Here is a 21,556-nt window from a genome sequence, read left to right on the forward strand (position 1 = left end):
TGTGCCAGAACTGTTCATATTAGCATCTGTTGACCAGCATGTGTCAACTGCATGATGTGTCTGAGACTTTAAGAAGCTGTGCAGGATGATGCCACTCTAGATCCCTCTTATTGCCACACAACCGTAGTCAGTACCCCCATTTCTCTACTTTTATTGCTATTTCAAAAATTATGTTCCCTGGATCACATATTATATATCAGTGGGGGGCAACGTACGGCCCAATGGCCACATGCGGCCATTGAGGGTTCTATGTGGTGCCTGTGAGACATTTTGCTTACTGTTGCCCATGTGCAGAGCTGCCAGAATCGGCTGCTTTTCATCTGGGTAGGTTTTCTTCCAGGTATTACTAAAGTGACACACAAGTAAAGTAAGGGCACATGAAGTGAGGTGCATGCTGATTGCACACAATATTGACCTTGAGAGCGTGTGCTCCTTCTGCAGCCAATCCAAGTGCTGCTAAGGTTCTGTTGGCACACCCCGCAAATTCTAGGTATGTAAGTGCAGTTAGCAAAACTACCCTATCCTGTAAGACCATCTTAGTTACAAGTCTTACAGACCACTGAAAGGGAGGGCCACTCACTAGCACAGGTTGTCCACCACTGTTGTATATAGTTAGTTACAGAGTAGTGGTCCAGCCTCATTTTTCCTTAGTTCATACTTATTAGTTAAGTTAGCAATTAGCTGTACAAATAAATTCCCAACATCTCCCATGGTGGGACCCTCTCCCTGCTTGGAGGACTAGGCCCAGGCAGACAGGCTTCAAGTACTGTGCTTCCTGCTCCCGTTTGGTCTCTGTAAGTGGACAACACCAAAGGTGCCGATACTACTGGGACGATGCTCGTTAGCTACGTTCTGTTCCCACTGCTGAAACTTCCCACTTAGAACTCAGGAAGCACTTGAGCTTCATCATCGCAAATCCCTAACAGAGGGAGCTATGTGCCTACACCCTCCATAGCCACTGGCACAGATGGACTACTGCTGTGCACTAAAAGTCAGCTCTGCTTCCTGCACATCCCACCAGGCATCATTGGCACTGTTACATCCAGCCAACCACTATGTTAATAAGCATCATTTGCATGGGCACAAAACCAGATCCCTGATGGGGATGGCTCCAAAACTCAGTCTTTCCTCCCTGAGCCGTGCCAGGTCTGATGAAACGTCAAACGCAGAAGAGGAGACTTTGGCACCATGTTCCAGTGATAGCTTCAACCGATGCAGCCTTCATTGATGTCACTGTCCACTCTGCCAAGGACCATTACGGGTCTCCTAGTCAGCCCTGTGCACATCAGGTTGCCTGTCCCATTAACACCCTCAGGTGAGCTGATGTTGCTGTTTGGAGTCTCTCCACCATGTAGTCATTCAGTACGGCAATACAGTGATTCACTGGCGTGGCATCCTGACAAGTTTCCTGCTCTGTCAGAGATGATAAACGTTCAGCTGTGTGTGTTTTCATATGCTCCCTCGGTATATCATGCCAGCTCTGTGCAGGTAGCTAGCATAATTGACTTCATGACAGCCCCCAAAGACCACACACACAGAAGATATAAAGGCACCCAAGTCAGGTTTATTGTCAAACGAAGTACATTAATAGTTGTCGGTAGCCAGATGGTCTCCGAGCCCCAACGTATTTGTACCTTGGACAATGGACACAGCTCAGTCGATAGCATGGTTTTCATGGTCACCCCTTAGGCCGGCCAAAGAGTTAAGTTTGAGGTACTCCCACATTTATAGACAGAAATGAACAATCTATGATACACACTGTACATATCAACTTACGCATTAAGGGCACATTTGGTACCTCTCCTTGTACTTTCCTCCAAAGCATTCCTATTCACTGCTCATTGTTCTGCTTTCACTCTTGTTGTTTCAAACATATTTCATGTGCTTTTAGCAGTGCTAGCATTCTAGTGCCGAGACACACTGACTTGCAGGCAAACATTTGCTTTTGACACGGCCTATTACTCAGAGTATAACTCTTGCTTACTTTGGTTCAAGCACCAGGCCACTGCTTCAGGCTCTTTATTTTTCCTACATCCCCTCACTTTTTGTCTTTTTATGGGGAGGATGTTTACCCATCATCACGGAAAAGCATAATGCTTGGTCTGAAAGTGACCCAGTGAGCTAAACACTGTTATGTGGCCACCTTATTTTGCAATCCACACATTCATGCCCCATTTGTTCCTGTCTGCACATTCTCTCATATGATTAATAGACAGGTTTTATTTGCCAATTGTGTTAAGTCCCGAATGGTTGGTCTGGGAATGTTAGGCCCAGGACTTTGGTTGAGGAATGGAGTTTTATGATTGAACCATGGAGCACAGCCAGACAAGAAATATATATGGATAATGTGGATATGGTGTATATATTTGTAGATTAAAATAATCGCGGCTTCATTTAAATCTAAATGGCTGCCCCGCTCTGCCGATCAGCTGTTTGTCGGCAGATCGGGGCAGTCTGGACGTGTCGTGGTCGACAAGGAAGCCTTTGTCGATCGGCGCAGGTATGCCTCATGAAACCAGGTTTACCTGCGCCGATCGACAAAGGCTTCCTTGTTGACCGCGACGCGTCCAGACTGCACCGCTCTGTCGACAAACAGCTGATCGGCAGAGCGGGGCAGCCATTTAAATTTAAATGAAGCCGCGATTATTTTAATCGCGGCTTCATTTCCCTCTGCCGATCTGTCTAATCTACATGCCTCCGTCAACGGAGGCATGTAGTTTAGACGTACCCATAGGTTCATGTACCTATGATACCACCTTATACCCAAGTGCACATATATATATTTAAGGGTAGCCTGGCCCTTTTAAATGTAGTGCCACAATAGTTAGAGGCTGAGGCTGTGTCTACACTGGCCGTGTGTTCTTGCTCAAGTAAACTGACATTCTAATGTATGAAATCAGGGCTTCTTGCACAAGAACTATGATGCTCCCGCTCAGGAATAAGCCCTTTTGTGCAACTGTTCTTGCGCAAGAGGCCAGTGTAGACAGGCAACATGAATGTCTTGCACAAGAAAGCCCTATGGTTAAAATGGCCATTAGAGCTTTCTTGCGCAAGAGAGCACCTACATTGGCATGGATGCTCTTGCGCAAAAGCACATCTCTTGCACAAAAGCACATGCCAGTGTAGATGCTCTCTTGCACAAGATCATGCCAGTGTAGACATAGCCTGAGTGTTTTGCTATACTGGTATAAGCATTGTTACAGCATGTACCATACAACTATGTGCATGAGGAGTAAAACAGAAATTTGGAGTAGTGACATTACAGATGAGGCCTTTATGTAGAATTGTTTTTTAATTGGTTACCTTACAGTACTGTCCATCCATGTTATAGGTTATTCTTACTGCTGGTTGTCGCTTTCTGATATAAGCTTTGCTGGGCAGGAAACAGGAATAGCTAGCGTCTCCGTTCCCTTGGTAACACTGCTCTGTGATATACCAGTAGTTGACAGTACTGACAGTTGTTTCTTTTGGATGCTATCTTCTAGATAACCTACTGAATGGACAGTAACCATTTATTAAATGTTGTTGTGTCAGGATTTAGTATTTGTGCCCAGACACTGAACAAGACTGTTTTGAATAACATGTGCCTCAGTTAGGATACAGTGTCAATGACCTCAAATTGTGACTTATGCTAATAGTTAATTTGTTTATTCAATGTATAGTTACTATGCCACTTTTTGTTTAGTATTTTGTTTTGTTGTTGGCTGTTGTTTGTTTTTTACCTCTGTAATGGCTAAACAGTTTAGCAATGTTATGCACATTGTAAATAACGTACAGCAATAACACAATACAGCAATACCAATGATACAGCAGTACTATTGTTTTCTTTACAACAAGGCTACTCAACTTTGGAAGCCCCGGGGGCCACAATGATACTCATAGCACATGCAGAGGGCCGCAACTTACGTGTAGTTGCATATACATGCAAAAATATATCCAAATACTGTATATGCAAATACCTTCTTTCACACTGATGGGCATGAATACAAAGATTAAGGCAAGAATGCACAACGCACAGGTCCCACTTAAGTCAGTTCTGCTGATATAAAATGCAATATTGCAATAATATGCAATAGTTACCCGATTTCTACCCATATGACAGCATTTTTAATGAGCAAGGACAATGCAGGAATTTAACTACTAAAATGCATATCAACAGAAAACCATTATATTGACTCCTTTTTCGTTTTGGCTCCTACCTGCTGGCTGCATGTTGAGCCCTGCCTAATTCCAAACCACACCACGAGCTGCGAACAAACGGGCCATGGGCCGCATGCGGCCCGCAGGCCACGTGTTGAGTAGCCCTGCTTTACAGAATAGCCAACTTTAAGTTAATTAACAGTGATTTCTAGCTGACTTCAATTTAAATGTCTGTATATGGTAGATTTAGGTTCATTTGACCAGTTTTTTATTTATACAACTTTTGTTTTGGATACTTAGGCATTTTTTTTTTTACTGTATATCATTATCTTCTGGTGTTTTTGCGGGTGAGATCTTCTAGTTTCTTTGATCTGTAGGATGCAACACTAAATGGCTTAAATTAACTAACAGAATAAAATTTGTTTGCTTATTTTACATTTCAGCCTCTTGAAATAATTTGGTTAGCTTTATGCATACATTGTTAATTTTTTAACCATTTAACTATGGTATTCTTATAACTATATTTTTAAAATGCAAAGAAATGTATAAACATTAACATTTTGTTAATGTTACCTTATTAACATTTTTTGGTTTATTTTTAGGTTTGGTTTAATTTTTTTTAACCTTTTTTGGGAGAATTGCGATTTGAACTTTTTTTATTTTACGTAGTTTCTTTGCTGAACAAGTATATTTATTATTTGCAGCTTTTTTGTGCTGTCAGCAAGGTTATTTATATTAATAGACACGTTTTGGCTTGCTTTTAAATTTAAAACTATTAGCAGTCTTAAAAAGAGAGACAATTAACTTTTACCAGAGTTCTGATTATTTTTTACTTTTAAGTCCTGCTTTCACACACAGCAATCTGAAAATGGAAACTATAACCCTTCATTAGCCTTATTCATTTTTACATAAGGTATCATTTTTAAATGCTCACAGTTTTCATGTACTTTGATTAAAGTGACAGTCTGATTACTTAGAGCCACTTTAAGGCTTAATGTTTTTAACATTGTCTATTTTTTATTTTTAGCTTTTATTTGCTACTGTTACCAAAAACCACAAATCCAGAAATCCTCTCCTGGCTCTGGCTGCCTTTTGTACCAGCCACAACATGGTCTATAACAAAATATTGAACTTTCTAAAGCATTGAAATACCTTAAGGGTTAAATGCTAGACACCAAAATCAAACAACACTAGTTTTCTGTGTCTAGGAAACTGTCTTTTCAGTTTTGCAACTATGAATGAAATGGCCTAGTTGACAACAAAACCAAACCAATTTATTCAAAGCCTACAAAACAGAATTTTAGAAAACTGCAAAACAGTCTGTTGGGTAGGTCCTAAAAACCTCACATTTACACAATGTGCAAGGCTCGACAAACAATACAATCTACTTGCCCATGGCTCTTGCGCATGTGCAGTATGGGGCTGGCAAGCGATTTTCACTGTCGTTCGTCAAGCCCTGACAATGGGTATCTATTCACACACAAATACGTATATATTCTTTTCTTAAAATTTCTTTGTACACTGTTTTAATTATTTCTGCATAGCTCTACAAAAATTACATTCCCTTTTATACCTTTGGGGTAATTACGTTCCAATAGAAACCCCTTATATTCTTTTGGAAAATCCGACTAAAGTATTTATAGTCAAATTATAGTCACTTTGAAGTAGGAATAAGAGCCTCCGGAAAAGGGCGCTTTTTCCGGAGGATCGGGGCCAGTGTAGACGCTCTTTTCCGGCTTTTTTAAAAGCCGGAAAAAAGCGGCGGACATTTTTATTTAAATGCCGCGGGGGATATTTAAATCCCCTGCGGATTTCCCTACGACGACTCATGAAATTTACATGCCCCTTCCGGAAGAGGGGCCAGTGTAGACGTAGCCCTCTAGTTCACAGATCTCACAGACCTTGATATGAAGGATGCCTATTTTTGTACTGGCATTCATTGTGCCTATCGCACATTTCTTCACGTTGTCATGGGTGATTCTCATTATCGCTACCAGGTCCTCCCCTTTGGTATTGCTATTGCACCCTGGGTATTTACCAAGGGTTTCATCACTGTTACAGTCTACGTACTCTGTTTGGGTCATTCCCTTTTCTCTAGATTAATGACTGACTCTTTTGTTGTGCTCTCCCGCACTCTGCGATCCACACTACAGACATTGCTGGCCAACCCTGGAGTGTGCATCAGTGAGGAAAAGTTGGTCCTTACCCCTACTTGCAGACTCATCTTAACGGTAGTATATCTTGACTCTATAGTGATGTGCACCTTATTGCCACTGGAATGCTTTACCACAATCGCCTTTCTCATCATTAACTGCCGCCCTTTGTGTGCCTCCATTAGCATTTCCAATAGGATTAAACAAAATCATCTTTTTTAACTAAAAAAACCCAACAACTTTTAAGCCCAAGGAAATATAAACTTAACTTTAACCTTCCCTAACCAACTTTCTTTTAATCAGAACCTTGCAATTACATTTAAACTTTATATTTCTGGTACCCAATTGTGCTGGATTCTATCAAGGCTCATGCATCTTTAAAATAATTAACTACATTGCAGTTGCAGGGGCCAGACCTGCGTGATGGATGGCATCTTGCCGCTGGGGCTGGAGCCACGAGGTGTACCGGTAGTTTGAATTAGAGATCCTAATTCGAACTACCTACTCCGTGCCGCGTGCACGGAATTCAGACTAAGGGACATTTAAAAATGGTGGCGCCCGGGAAGATGCAAATGAAGCCCAGGATATTTAAAGCCCGGAATTTAAATATCCTGGGCTTCATTTGTAACTTCGAATGCCTACATTAGCCCCCTAGTTCGAACTAGGGGGCTAGTGTAGACATACCCTCTGAGAGTACAGAAGTCTGCCGTTTGCTCCATCGAGTCCAGCTGAGGTGCAGGAAGATGAGTGTAAGAAAATTTTATCTAATGAGCCCCAGTATCCCCATTACATGTGCCAATCACAGGCAGGCCTGCTGACAGCAATTCTGGATCCAGGGCAGAGCAGTCAATGGGCCATCACTCTCTCTCTCTCTCTCTCTCACTCGGAAGTGATCCATGTGACACTTGGGCGGGCTGGCTGGTGTTGGGCTCGCTCTTCTGGCACAGACAGGGCTTCCACATGCTCACCTGATAAGAGTTGCCCACTGTCTAATTGGGCAAATCCAAAGACCCCTGTTCTATCCCTTCTCTGAGACCTCCATTCACTCCATCCTCCTTCCCCTTCGTTATTGCTCTCCCACACCCTTACTAAGGATGTTAAATATTGGTTAATTTACTAGTCGAGTAGTCAATGGAATTTCCATCGACTACTCAGCTAGTCAACAGGCACTTCTGCATTTCTCTTTTGAAATGTACAAGAGCCCCAGTGTGCATTTCAAACTGGCAGCGCAGCATGGAGCCCTGGATCAGCAGGGGACTCAGAGTTCCCCAGTGACCCCAGGCTCCATGCTGCGCTGCTGATTTGAAATGCCAAGTGGTGCTGGGCAAGTTACAGTCTGTATGGGTTGCTCATCATTGGCATGTTGTCTCAACTGCTCTACTTACTTAGTCAGCCTCATGATCCACCCGCAAACCAGGGCTTTGTCTCCAGCCCCTAGCCAGGGGGAGTCTTGGCTGGCCCTCTTCCAGCTGTTGCTGGCTATCCCCAGCTTGTCTCCCTCCAAGGAGCTCCTGCTTCCTCTGCAGTCAGCTCTCCACTGGCCCTCCTCTAAGCAAACTGTGCTTCCCTATTTATAGCTGGCAGCTGGGCTCTCACTCGCCCTAATGGCTTCAACCGGGCTTTTCTGTGTAGCTGACAGCTGGGCTCTCGTTAGCCCAACAGCTTCAGCTGGTCCCTCTATTCCCACCCTGGCTCAGGGCCTGGGTCCTGGTCTTAAAGGGGCCAGTGCAGGGCAGGCGCCCTGTCACACCTGGTCACTCCAATTCCCTCCACCAGTGAGGGTGGGGCCTGACCTCAACTGATGGTATCAGACTCCTCCTCCCCCCACTAATCCCATGGGCTGCCCTAAGCCCCATTGGGTCCCATCAAGCACAGAACCTGGGACTTTTGCCCAAAATCATCCAATGGACAGGATGGGTGAACACTGGCTACAGGCTCCTTGTCCCCTCCCCCATGGTATTGGGGACGACATGTGACCCTTTGTGCCCCCCATGCATCATCCCTAGCAGGAGACCTCCAGCATATGTCACAAATGGAAGTCTTCCATGATCACGGTTTTTCCCTATACATTATAGATTGGTGTGTACAAAGTCAGCCATCTTGGTCTCTAAGGCAATATGGGGTTTGTAGCAAACATTATGTAGTGCCCCATCATGGGCTTTATCTGTTAGGACAGCGGTTTGCAGCTGGGGGACCATGAGGAGATTTTAGAGGGCTGCCAAAATGAATCAGAGTCGGGTTGGCCTTCAACTCATTGGGGCCCAGGGCACAAAGGTGCATCCTGAGCCCCGCTGCTGAGGGCTGAAGCTGAAGCCTGAGCAACTGAGCTCTGTGTAGCCTCCTGTGGCATGAGGCCCGGGGCAACTGCTTTGCTTGCTACCTCTTACCACTGGCCCTGGCTTTGAATCTACAGACACCCAGATGTCTGTGGCATGGGGGGCATGGGACTTCTATAGCAGGTTATGGGTGCTTGAGAGGACAAAGATTGAGAACCCCTGGACTAGAAAACTGACAGAACCAAGAGTATTTTCTTCTGAGTTATCAGAGACTTGGAAATGTATCGTGCTGGACACAAGAGATCCACCTCTTCCACTTAGCCCTTCCTAATGGATTATACCATTGCTTTTAAAGTTTCAACTGTATTAATCATCTCACCAAGTATGAGTAATACAACCAGATAAAATTTATGCTAATAAATGAGCAATTACAATTTTACTTGTTTGTTTCCTAGGCTCCTTACATTACTGTACAGGCAATTCAAGGTATCTTTTGGTTCCTTGGATAATTTTGTTTTCAACATTTCAATTGTGCGCTGAGTGCTCCTATATTCCCTCATTTTACTCACCCAGATTCTCACATACTATACATTACCGGCTGTTATATTTCATCCACTGACACCTGTAATAAGCCCAATAACTTGTGTTCAACTAAAGCACGTCTTCCAGAAAGGCACCCAGCCTTGATCTGAAGACATGAAGATGGAGAATCCATCACTTCTCTTGGCAGTTTGTTCCCATGAAATGAGCTGGGTGAAGGGAGGTTGTTGCAGATCAGTTCCTAGAAGGCCACTGTCGCTATTTAGAACCTCCTATCATTACTGGTATCTTTGTTTGCAGTCTTAGCCCTGAAAAAGAGCTGTCAAAGATTTGGTTGGCCACTGAAACTCCATTCTCTTCCTCCTAGGCAAGGTCCCTTCAGAGCAGTGCTGAGGGATGTTGGCTGGAGGTCAAATAGAGCAAGCTTGCACAGCCACTTCTGTGGATCAATAGAAAATTTTGGTCTTTAGCTGCAAGGACTGTAAATCCAAAACCTTTCACCAGCATTAAATCAAAGGCCCACAGGTACTCAAAATGTGATAATTGTGAGAGCCAATCAACACCAAGACTCAACCAGCTCCAACAATACTTTACCTTCCGCTGAGGAAGAAAGGAATTCAGGCATATCATGAACTGTAGGTGTCTGAGGAGAACTGTTTGAACTGGTCCCCTTGGAACTGCTATTGGATGATCCACTTACTGCTGCAGTAGCTTTAAAATAAATATCAGACTGAAATGACAAAGAATACAATAGCTTCAGAGGGGTAGCCGAGTTAGTCTGTAACAGGAAAAACTTAAAAAAACAACAAATGGTCTGGTAGCACTTTAAAAACTAACTAAACATGTAGACGGTATCATTCGCTTTCTTGGGCCCAGCCTACTTCTTCAGATGACCGGTCATCTGAAGAAGCAGGCTGGGCCCATGAAAGCTCATGATACCATCTACATGTTTTGTTAGTCTTTAAAGAATACAATGTTAGCACTGCAGAACTCCCCAGCTTGTCATTGAGACTGTGCCCAAAATGTTGTCTTTTACATGGGGGCAGCCACCTTACCAAAGGAAAGGCCTTGAAACTATCTGGCCCTGGCCCTGGGAGGCTCACCCTAGAGTGTAAAACCCCTCTGGTGGAATTCGCTTGGCAGCACAGATAGCTCCTACAGGATCTTGCAGTTAAGAGAAGGTGGTATTGCTTGGGCTTTCCAGAGGGCTGTCAGCTCCTGACCTGGCCTCTTGGCTCTGTTTGCAAAACGTGCACATTAGAGTAGCTTGAAGAATAAAGGTGACCAACCCAGAAGGCTCCAGGAACGAGCCTGGAAAGATCAAAAACAGCACCAAGCTATACTTGCACACTCCTGCCCTCCCAGCGACGCTGTGTGCTCCTCAAATCCAACTGAGGAACTGGACCAGAGTGCAAGGGTTTGGCTCAATAACCAACTTGTGTTTATAGAAAGTTAGACAATGTAACCTAGTGTCACTGCTCCTCATTACAAATAGACAATTCTCCCTCCTTTCTCCAGGTACATATAGAAGGACTAAGCCAGGAGTGGGCAAGATCAGGCCCACAGGCTGCATCTGGCCTGCCAAGCATTTCTCGCCAGCCTGCCCAGCTGATTAGTATAACATGCATGCTTACAGTTGGCAGCTTGTGTTCAGCTGCCCTTCCCCCAACCTTGCTCCATCCTGCAGCCAAACTGCTCCCAGGACCCTCCTCCTAACTGTGCAGAGTGCTGGAGTCAGAGTATCTCCCTACCCCTGTACCCCATTTCTGCAAAGCAGGGGTTGGGGAGAGGGACACACACAGCGGAGCTGCTCCATGGTAAATGACTCAGAGGAGTGCCTATCTTAGGAGGCAATACACTGTTTCTAAGTTTTCAGTGCTCATGCTCTCTCACATACACACACACTTCCTCCCACCCCAAACCACATCTCTGCAGAGCAGGAAGAAGGGAGACAATAGGGCAGCTTTCCCTGTCTTAAAGAGACAGCACATGGCTTCTTTCAGAAACCCAGTAGCAGCGAGTGCACACATGCACTCTCTGAGTCACTGTCACACACCCAGTCTGTGCCACACTGTCTCTGTGCCACACGTACACAGTCACTGTCACACATGCACTGCCACTCACACACTCAATCTCTGTGCCATACACACTCATTCTGTCACAAAGTCTGTCACACACACACACACACACACACACACACACACACACACACGTCTCTCTCACACACTCATTCTCTCTGTAGCCCACTGCCCCACTCCTTCTCCCCAATAAGGTTGCCAGATGGTTTAATCAAAAATACCAAACACTCCTTCCCCCCCCCCAAATAAAAACAAAGGGGAAAAAATTCTGTTGAGAAAAAAAAAAAGGGGGAGACCAAAGTTGTTGAGGAAAAAAAAAGGACCCCAACAACAGTTACTAAGCAAAGAAAAAATAAAATAAAAAAATGAAAAATCAGCATAGCTCCTTTAAGAGAAGGCTTTTTTTCCCAATGGCCATTTTGTTTTTCTGTCAGCCACAAGACAAGCCCCTGTGGAACCAGGTAAGTGGGGGGGGGGGGCATCCGGGGGAGCTCTGGGGGAGGGGGAAGAAGGGAGGCATCCGGGGCTGGGCCCGGTTGCTGAGTGTATTGTAGGGTTGCCGAGTGTATTGTAGGGTTGCCAGGCGTCTGGTATTTTCGCCTCCTGGCAGGGAAAAAAAAAATCAGAAAATACCAGACATTTTAGGTGTCCGGTATTTTCTGATTTTTTTTTTTTTTTTACCAGACAGGAGGTGAAAATACCGGACTGTCCAGGTCAATACCGGACACCTGGCATCCCTACTCCCCAATGCCTCGCCCCTCCCAGGGGGCCCAGAGCCAGCCCATGATTACACACCAAAATTCATGAAATGGCCTCCCCTGCAAAAATTATTGCCCACCACAGAACTCACAGAGACAGATTCATCCCTGAATTACCCAAGTGTGAAGTCAGCCTATCTGCACTTACTCCCTGCACTCACAGATGGTGACCCTTGCTTGTGTTCAGCCAGAGGCATGTCAGTGGGAAAGAGAGAAGATTATTCCTAATAATGTAAAATGAAAAAAAAATGGGAAAGAAATTAGAGAAGGAGCATATCTGAGTGAGCCATGGTCATATAAACAAGAGTGCTACACCTGGGTTTGAGACCTGTAGTCAGTAAGTAATATGCATAGTCACTACAGCCAATGAAATATGCAGTCCTGTCATGCAGCTATATACACTGTTTCCAATTACATATCTTATCTGGCCTCTAGCGTCATCATACAGGGTCAGGTACTTGTATGGTTTTAACCGACTGTTCTGAAGGTGCCTGTTTCCCTTCTGTGCTTGTACACTCAATGCCTGTATTACTAGGTGCTACACATACACCCTGCAAGGAGATCTCACACTGGGGCCCCAGGGCTTACCGTTGAAGCAACAAGTTGCAGCTCAGGCACCACAGCTGTGTGGACTAGGTTCCCATTCACCACTAACCGGATCTCGATGGAATCAGTCGTGAAGGCCAGGATATAAGGGAAAGCACACACTGCAAGGGAACAATGGCTGCTATCACGGAGAATGATTACAACCATATATTTGTATCAAATGTTTTACATAAGTACCTAGAACTTTAAAAAGATTCTAGAGCTTTTCTGAAAATCTGACCTTCTCTAGCACCTCCCCTCTCTAGAGCATTTTAGAAGTTTTTAATCGGCCTTTAAAACGCTGATGAACATCCAGCGACATAAAGCCCTGTGTGACTGCCTGACTCTTCATGCTTAGTTGAGGGAATCTCTCAAATGGAGCAGGAGGAAATGAACGGGCTGATGGAGAACAAGAAAAAGAAGCCAGTGATTTCAGAATTTTGTTTCTGCATGGGGAAGAATCTGGCAAAGGCTTCTTGCTTTTCTAAATTATCAAACACAAAAATCTAGGTTAACTGGCACAGTCCTAGAACTGAGTGTGATATGGCTGCGTATCACCTGCTGCAGCTCCCGTAAGGGCCAAGAACAATTCCACAACAAATGAAAATGCTAAACCATCCTGCTAGATTACTACAGTTTTTCCTTACCAATAGCGTAAGGAACCTGGTTCCAACTAAAGTGGAAATCTGATGTTGATGTCTGGACCAAAGGAGAACCCCCATTATATGGGCAAACTTTTCTGTAGTAGCAGACATCTGTAACACAGAAAATGACATAGACATTAAATAACATGGCTTAGAAAATTGGATTATAGTTTATTGTCCAGCTGTTAAAACTATAAGAACATGAATTTACTGACTATAATTTTTAAAGGGAGAGAAACAGGGTAATATAGAATATATACTATATTGTGTCTCATCTGAGGTAAAATCTGATTTTAAGTGTCTATTTAAGCCTATAAGTCATTGTACAATTTTAAGAATTGTACTGTTAGTATTTTATGTGTTCGCTTTTTCCCCCGATTCTCCATTTCTTGTCAATGGCAAAGTGTCTGCCAGCCCGCAGGAAACACCCTTTGGGCAGTCATACATTAATCCCGTTCATACCCCCGAAAGACTGAAATATATGAAGAGGGGAAATTTCCATATCAGGCTTGGGGGATATTAAACACAGAAGTTTTAATATGTTTTTAATAGCACCTATTTCAAATCATAAAATTGGTACATTTCCCATATTCAAAAGCAAAAAGGTAAGAATAAACTGGACTCCACTGACTGTCTAGTAAGAGAGACAGGACTCCACTGACTGGCTTTCTTTTATCTGGATTCATTGATTACTCAAAGAATATTATTGCAGTGATTATCCAGTGTGACTTATGAATCACCATCTATTTCCCTAGTTGTAGGATTTCTTTCACTTATGAACTATAAAAATCAAGATTAAAGTTATCTGTATGTCTACAAAGTCAAGCTGAAATCATGGAAGTCCCTACCTATCTTCGAGTAGTACACACAACAGAGATTCTAGTAAAGCTAAAAACCAACGTCTAAATCCCAGCTCTTTTTATTTACTCCATTTATCTGGACTGAACTCTTAAATTTTGTCTAAAAGGGTGCCATTACTCCCTCACATGTCTAGCCTCTTGTATCAAGAAGTACTCATCTAGACTCCATTATTACAATGTTTGAGCACCTCCCAAATTTTGATGTATTTATCCACACAACATTGCTGTGCAGTCAGGGAATGCTAGGACATTCATTACAGGAGGTTAACTGGGCATACAGACTAAGCATTTCTGCATTCAGTGTTGCAGTGCCTATCTAATTTAGGATCCTAGGTTTTATTTTCCAAAGGAATTTTGGTAGTTATGAGACTACATTTCATTGACTGTCAACAGGATTAGGCTCACAGGTGCCTAAACACCATCTGAAAATGAGTCATAGGCACCTAAATCACTGGGCATTGCAGTGCTGAGTACAGAAATGCCTACATACTTTTAAAAAGTTGGGACCTAATTGTCCTGCCCAGGGTTACACAGGAAGTCTATGGTGGAGCAAGGAACTGAATCCAAGCCTCAGTCTAGAGTCCTAATCATCGGATGGTTCATTAAAGATCAGGCACTCTGGCAATGGGGTCAAATAAGACAGAGAGGCAATTATAAAATAGGGGATGCCTAAGAGCTGATATTTTACTGAGTAACAGGAAGTTTTCAAAAGTTGGGGAATGTCATTTGTACACTTGAAAATAGAAGCAAGGAACTAATGTTTCTAAATTCTGCACAGCTTCTTAGAAAACAATAATGTAAGTTATACTGAAAAACTGTTAACTTAGCAGTTATATCATCTCTCAATATGTAGATACTTATCCTACTAACAGGCAACATTGATACAAGCAGACATGATATATTAATGTTTTAAAATTTCCTTTGCTATTGCCTAGGTCAAATAAAACAACACTTACAGTTATAACATAACAGTAGACCAGCATCACCATCTTCATATACATCAATAGCTGCAACAAAATTAACCTGCAATGATAATGGGTAAGGGTAGTGGGCAGACTGGATACTGAAGTTATTATAAACTATCGATGAGAAAAATGCAACACTTAGTCCCAGAGTCAAATGAAATGCACTCCTGCATATCAGAACCAATTTTTTCTTTTAAAGTGCAGCCTTCCATAGCTATTTTTTTTTCATTTGGCATTCGTTGTAAAACCACTGTAAATCTTAGCAAAGGATTCAATTAGTTTTCCAATCAATATTGTCTATAGTAACATCATAACGTAGTAATGGAACTTACTTGGAAACACAAATGTTCAGAAGAGGAAAGACACTTGCCCTTCGTAACTGGAGTTCTTTGAGATGTGTAGTTCCTACCTGTATTGCACTGTGCACAAATGTGGTCAGACTGCAGTTCCAGTAAGCAGTGTCTGTCTGCGCCTACGTCATTCCCCTCACATTCCATTCTGCTGGCATGAAGGAGGATGTGGACTGACACCTCTTCAGCTCCTCTTTCTGCAGATTAGGGAGGATCCGAAGTAGAGGGGAATGAGGACAGGTAATGCAATACAGATAGGAGGGACACATCTTGAAGAACTCCAGTTACAAAGACTATGCATATTTCCTTGTTTCTTTGAGTGATGGTCCCTGTGTGTATTCCACTTTGAGTGATTGAGAATCAGCAGTACGCAGAGAAAAGGAGTGTGGGAGGATGTAGCTGCTATAGTTACTTGGAGAATTGCTATCCCAAGTAGCTATAGCAAGGATGTGTCAAAGGAGGAGACTTGAACTAAGGCAGAATATCTCATGAATATGTGGTTGGAACTCTACATCACGCCTTGCTAAGGTCTAGCGGTGGTACTTGTAGGAGTGATGGGATTGCGGCTGCCTGTGCTCCCATAAAATGAGCCTGTACCCTGTGTATAATAAGATTGAAGATGGCAAAGTAGGGTGCAGCCAGAGATTCACAGTAGGATCCTTTGGGAGGAAACAATTTGTCCTTGGACTCATTCCATGGTGCCCAGAAGCAGCCTGGGTTACTATGATTTGTTCTGTTCTTTGTAGACTACAGCTTGTCACATGTCCAGGAAAGAACAATCACTTACCTCGTAACTGTTGTTCTTCAAGATGTGTTGCTCATGTCCATTTCACATAGGTATGTGCGTGCAGCGTGCACGTGTCGTTGGAAATTTTTCCCTTAGCAGTACCTGTTGGGCCAGCAGGGGAGCCCCCTGGAGTGGAGCCGGTATACTGGCCAATATATACCCCTACTGGCCCTCCACCCCCTCAGTTCCTTCTTACTGGACTACTTTGAAGAAGGGGAGGCGGGCGGAATTTGGAATGGACATGAGCAACACATCTTGAAGAACAGTTACGAGGTAAGTAACCGTTCTTTCTTCTTCGAGTGATTGCTCATGTCCATTCCTTGTAGATGACTCCAAAGCAGAAACCCCAGGAGGCGAGGGTCAGAGTTTTAACCTTCCACTGACTGGAGGACAGCCCTACCCAGGGCAGCATCCTCCCTTGCCTGATGTATCAGTGCATAATGGTTAGTGAAGGTGTGGACAGAGGACCACATGGCAGCCCTGCAGATGTCCAGGATAAGGACATGAGCCACAAAAGCAGCAAAGGAGGCTTGAGCTCTTATAGAGTGAGCCGTGAGGGGAGGAGCTGGGATCCCTGCATAGCATTCCCTAATACATGATCCAGGGGAGATCCTTTTGCACAGAGTCCGGCTGACCTTTCAGCCGCTCTGCAATGGCAACAAAGAGCTGAGGCAACTTGCGGAAGGGCTTTGTTCTCTCTAAACAAAAGGCTAAAGCCCTCCTACCAGCCAAAGTGTGTAATGCCTGTTCTTTACCCGATGCATGAGCCTTGGGTTAAAAGACTGACAGGAAAATGTCCTGAGACACATGGAAGTTTGACACCATCTTCCCTGCAGGAAGGCAGGGTTGGGAGGCACAACCTGACTTTGTCCTTGAAGAAAACTGTATGGGGGGGGAGGGTCCAAAGTGAGAGCCCTCAGCTCAGACATGTGCCTGGCCAACGTGATGACCACCGCAGGCATACCTTGTAGGACAGATGTAGCAACAAGCACATTGCCAAGGGTTCAAATGGAGGTCCCAAGAGTTTAGACAGGACCAAGTTAAGACCCCACTGGGGAACAGGCTGCTGAACATGCGGATAAAGCCTGTTTACCATCTGGTCTGCAAAGAGGGTCTTAAACCCCTGGCACCTGGGTGAAAAGCAGAGATAGCCGCTAGGTGAACCTTAATCAAGGAGGAGGATAACATCTGGAGCCTAAGATCTAGAAGATAGTCCAAGACCAGGGGAACTGGGGTGTCCATAGGAGACACCCGCCTCTGGGTAGATCAGATATAAAACTGTTTCCACTTAGCCAGATAAGTAGCCCTAGTGGAAGGTTTCTTGCTCCCCAGCAACACCTCTTGCACACAGGCCAAACACTGAAGCTCCACCGCTGTCAGCCATGGAGCTTCCAGGCTATGAGGTGCAGTGACCACAGGTCCGGGTGGCAAAGTCTGCCAAAGTCCTACATGATCAGGTCGGGGACTAGTGGGAGCATCACTGACCTTTTGCATGACAGGCTCAGGAGGGTGGAAAACCAGTGCTGCCTGGGCCAAGCAGGTGTGATGAGAATCAGGGATGCCCTGAATTCCCGCACCCACAGGAGCACCTGGTGGATCAGTAGGAATATGTACAACAGACCCTCGGGCCAGGAAATTAGTAATGCATCTCCCAGAGAGCCCCTTCCCAGACTCATGAGGGAACAGAACCCTGAGCACTTCCTGTTCTGGTGCACGGCAAACAGGTCCAGATGGGAAACCCCCACCTGCAGAAGATGTCCAGGGCTACATCCCCCCTGAGGGTCCACTTGTGGCCAGAGAAGGACCTACTCAGCTGGTCTGCTAGAGTACTCTGGAAGCCTGGGAGATAGGAGGCAAATGAGTGAATATCCACCCTGATGAAGAGATCCTACAGGTGAAGGGCCTCCTGACACAGGTGAGGAGAGCGGGCCCCTCCCTATCTGTTGATGTATGAAACCATGACATGTTGTCAGACAGAATGAGGACCGACTTGCCCCTGAGCCAGGGGAGGAAAGCCACACAGGTGAGGCGGACCACTCGCAGCTCCCTGACATTGATGCACAGGGAGAGATCGTCCTTTAACCACTTACCTTGCATCCACATGTCTCCGAGATGGGTCCCCCAACCGGTGTCTGACATATCTGTCACGAGCTGGAGGGTCGTTAGAGGCCTAGAGAACGGGGCTCGGCACAGACCTCCTTCTCCCGGGTCCACCAGTCGGGGGAACTGTCACCACTGTGTCCCACGCATTAAAGGACAGGTTGTGAGTCTGTGCCAGCCACATCTGCAGTGGGCACGTGCGGAGCTTGGCGCGCTGTATAATGTAGGTGCACGCAGCCATTAGGCCCAAAAGGTGCATGCAGGCCCTGGCCATGGTTATTGGGAACGTCTGCATGTCCCAGACAGCCAACTTGATTGCCAGGAAGCAGGATCTGGGAAGGGAGGACTTTGCCGCCATTGAGTCCAGATTGGCTCCCAAAAACTCTGTTACTGGGGTAGGAACCAGGGTCAATTTGGGCACAGTCAGGAGCAGACCCAGCTCCCAGAAGTGTTCTTGAACCCCGGTGATGTGGGCGCATACCTGGTTGGCGGAGTGCCCCTGGAGGAGCTAGTTGTCCAGGTATGGGAACACCTGGATGCCTTGTTTTCTGAGAGCGGCAGAAACGACGGCCATGCACTTTGTGAATACCAGGGGGAGGGTGGAATGGAAAGCCCAACAAGGAGGGCCATAAACTGATAGTGGTCCCTTCAGAGGAACAAATGGTGGGTGGGGCACAATAGAAATATGAAAATACGCATCTTTTAGATTGAGGGCAGCGTACCAGTCTCCGGGGGCTAGGAAAGGAATGATAGATGCCAGAGTCACATCTTGAATTTCATCTTGATGATGAAGGCGTTGAGATCTCGGAGGTCCAGGATAGGACAAAACCCACCCTTGGCTTTGGGGACCAGGAAATACCAGGAATAGAAGCCTCTGTCTGACACCCCCTGGGGAACCACCTCTGTGGCCCCCAGGGTGAGGAGCTGAAGCACCTCCTCCCGCAGGAGAAGCTTGAGGGGGGCCCCTGAAGAGATTCGGGGCAGGGGAATGGGAGGGAGGGGGAGAACTGAATGGGATGACATACCTCCTTCCCACCGTTTCTAGGATCCAACGGTCCAGGGTAATAGATTCCCAGGCCTGGTGGAAAAGGAATAGACAGTCCCAGAAGGAGAGGGGCAAGGCTGGTAGGCTGTCCTTGGGCGTACCCTCAAAACCCTTGACAGGGTCCCAAGGACTTACTAGGCGGGCCCTGACTCTGGTCCTGGGTCAACTGGAAATAGTGTCTGCCATTCCTCCTGTTGCCAATGCTGTTCCGGTGACAGAAGTCAGGGCATGTACCCTGCTGGGAAGACCTAGGGGCATTCCTGCCTGAGAAGGAGCGCTGCTGGTAGCTGGGGTGTGAAGACTTTAAGGCAACCCGTGTATCTTTGAGGCTGTGCAGACGTTGGTCTGTTTGCTCAGAGAATAAGGACAGGCCTTCAAAGGGGTCCTATATTGTGTTCTGTAGTTCAGGAGGCACTCTGGACCCTTGCAAAAAGGCACTGCGGTGCATAACCAGCCCTGTGGCCATGGCACATGCAGCCATGTCAGCTGCATCGAGGGCAGCCTGGAGCGTGACCCTATAGATCATCCTGCCTTCCTCTGAGAGGGCTCTAAACTCGGGCTGAGAGTCCCTGGGGAGTAGCTCTGTGAACTTATCCATGGAGGCCCAGGTGTTATAGGCATAGCAAGACAGCAGAACCTGCTGGTTTGCTATGCAAAATTGGAGGCCTCCCGATGCATAAGCCTTTCTGCCTAACAGGTCCATTTTTGGGGTTAGCGCCCAGTTGGCTCTGCCTCTCCCTTTGGTTCACCACCTGGACAACCAGGCACCCTGGAAGTGGATGGGAGAAGAGATATTTGTTCCCCTCCTGGGACATGAAGTATTGACGCTCAGCCCTCTTGTCTGTTGGTGGGACAGAAGTCGGGATTTGCCAGAGGGACTTAGATATTTTGGCCACTGTTTTGTTAATGAGGAGGGCCACTCTGGTAGCCGTATCAGACCGTAAGATGTCGACAGTCAAGTTGGAGTTCTCTGACACCCTCTTAGCCTGGACCCCCAAGTTCTGGGCCAGGAGGCAAAGGAGGTCCTGGTGTGCCCTCGAGTCTATGGAGGGGAGAATATCACCCAGGGCCTCATCAGGGGACGAAGCTGAGGACCCCTTCAGCCCCATCTCCACAGGGTCTGCAGCCTGCAAGAGGACCTGAGAAGCCACTGGTGAAGGCCTTGTGGGTGGCTGGACCTCCCGGCCCTTGGTCTCCGAGGGCCATGGAGAAGTCTGGTCTGGGGGAAATGACTGCCTCAACGTAGGTGACCGGGTCAGTGGAGTCACCGAAGGGGGCACCCTGGACCCAGAGAAGACCAACTCTGGTCTAGAGGGCCCATGCCCTGGCTCTGGTGGTGGGCCCATGGCGTCCAAATGGCCACTGAGACGGGCCTGGAGCCTGTGGAGGCCATGACTGCTGCATCACTGGTACCAGGACTGGCCATGCCCATTGATGCTGTTGCTGATGAGTGGAAGTACTCAGATGCCGTGATCAGTGGCACTGGGACTGGTGCTGGGACCTGGACCCGGACCCCTTGGACAACCATGTGGACTCCGCCTCTGAGTCGGTTGAATACTCCAATGTCGACCAGGGTGAGGCGGAGGCAGATGCAGTCGGTGATCTAGCTGATGGGTTGTTCTGAGCCATCGACTCTGGCTTACCCCGGTGCCAGCAAGGAGGAGGTGGTGGCCTGGGCAGCCCGGAATGGGGCCGGGGGCTGGTGCTGTGCTTGGTGCTGGTCGTAAAGCTGCCTCCATTTGAATGACTCTCTTTCCCGCTTCGTTTGTGGTTTAAAACCTTGCAAATTTTACAGGCCTCAGACAAGTGAGCCTCTTCCAAGCACTCAATGCAAGCAGAGTGTGGGGTCACCACAAGGCATAGGCCTCTGGCACTTCTCATAGGGTTTGAAGCCCTGAGGGCTGGGCACGCCCTGCCGCACATGCCGGGCACACAGAGCAAGGTCCTTAGCACTAGAAAACAGTACTTACCTACTTAGAGAACTGATAAGAACCGTAACTGTTGAAACTAGAACGAAGAAACTTTGGCATCGAGTGACTGCTAAACGGCGCTTGCTTGGCAAGAACAAGAGCATGTTGCAACAATTGTCACGGACAATAAAAAAGAACTGAAGGGGTGGAGGGCCAGCAAGGGTATTTATTGGTCTGTATGAGCGCACACACTTACATAGAATGGACATGAGCAATCACTCGACGATAAGGTTGCCAGGAGTCCGGTTTTGAACCGGACAGTCCAGTGTTTGAGCTTCACGTTCAAGAAATTGAGAAAATATAAA

The 21,556-nt window shown here is 46.1% G+C and overlaps 1 protein-coding gene across 4 annotated transcripts in view; it reads right to left on the reverse strand.

Annotated features, from left to right (window-relative positions):
* Positions 1-21,556, reverse strand: part of GARNL3 (GTPase activating Rap/RanGAP domain like 3) — a 199,411-nt gene that overhangs the window by 9,815 nt on the left and 168,040 nt on the right. For all 4 annotated transcript variants that reach the window (XM_075905772.1, XM_075905773.1, XM_075905774.1 and 1 more), the window contains 4 exons: positions 14,991-15,057; positions 13,178-13,285; positions 12,534-12,652; positions 9,704-9,839 (listed from right to left, as the gene is read on the reverse strand). In XM_075905772.1, the coding sequence (XP_075761887.1) occupies positions 9,704-9,839; positions 12,534-12,652; positions 13,178-13,285; positions 14,991-15,057 (430 nt within the window). The remainder of the gene's footprint in view (positions 1-9,703; positions 9,840-12,533; positions 12,653-13,177; positions 13,286-14,990; positions 15,058-21,556) is intronic.

This window comes from Pelodiscus sinensis, chromosome 22 (assembly GCF_049634645.1).
Source record: "Pelodiscus sinensis isolate JC-2024 chromosome 22, ASM4963464v1, whole genome shotgun sequence".
Classification (NCBI taxonomy): Eukaryota; Metazoa; Chordata; order Testudines; family Trionychidae; genus Pelodiscus; species Pelodiscus sinensis.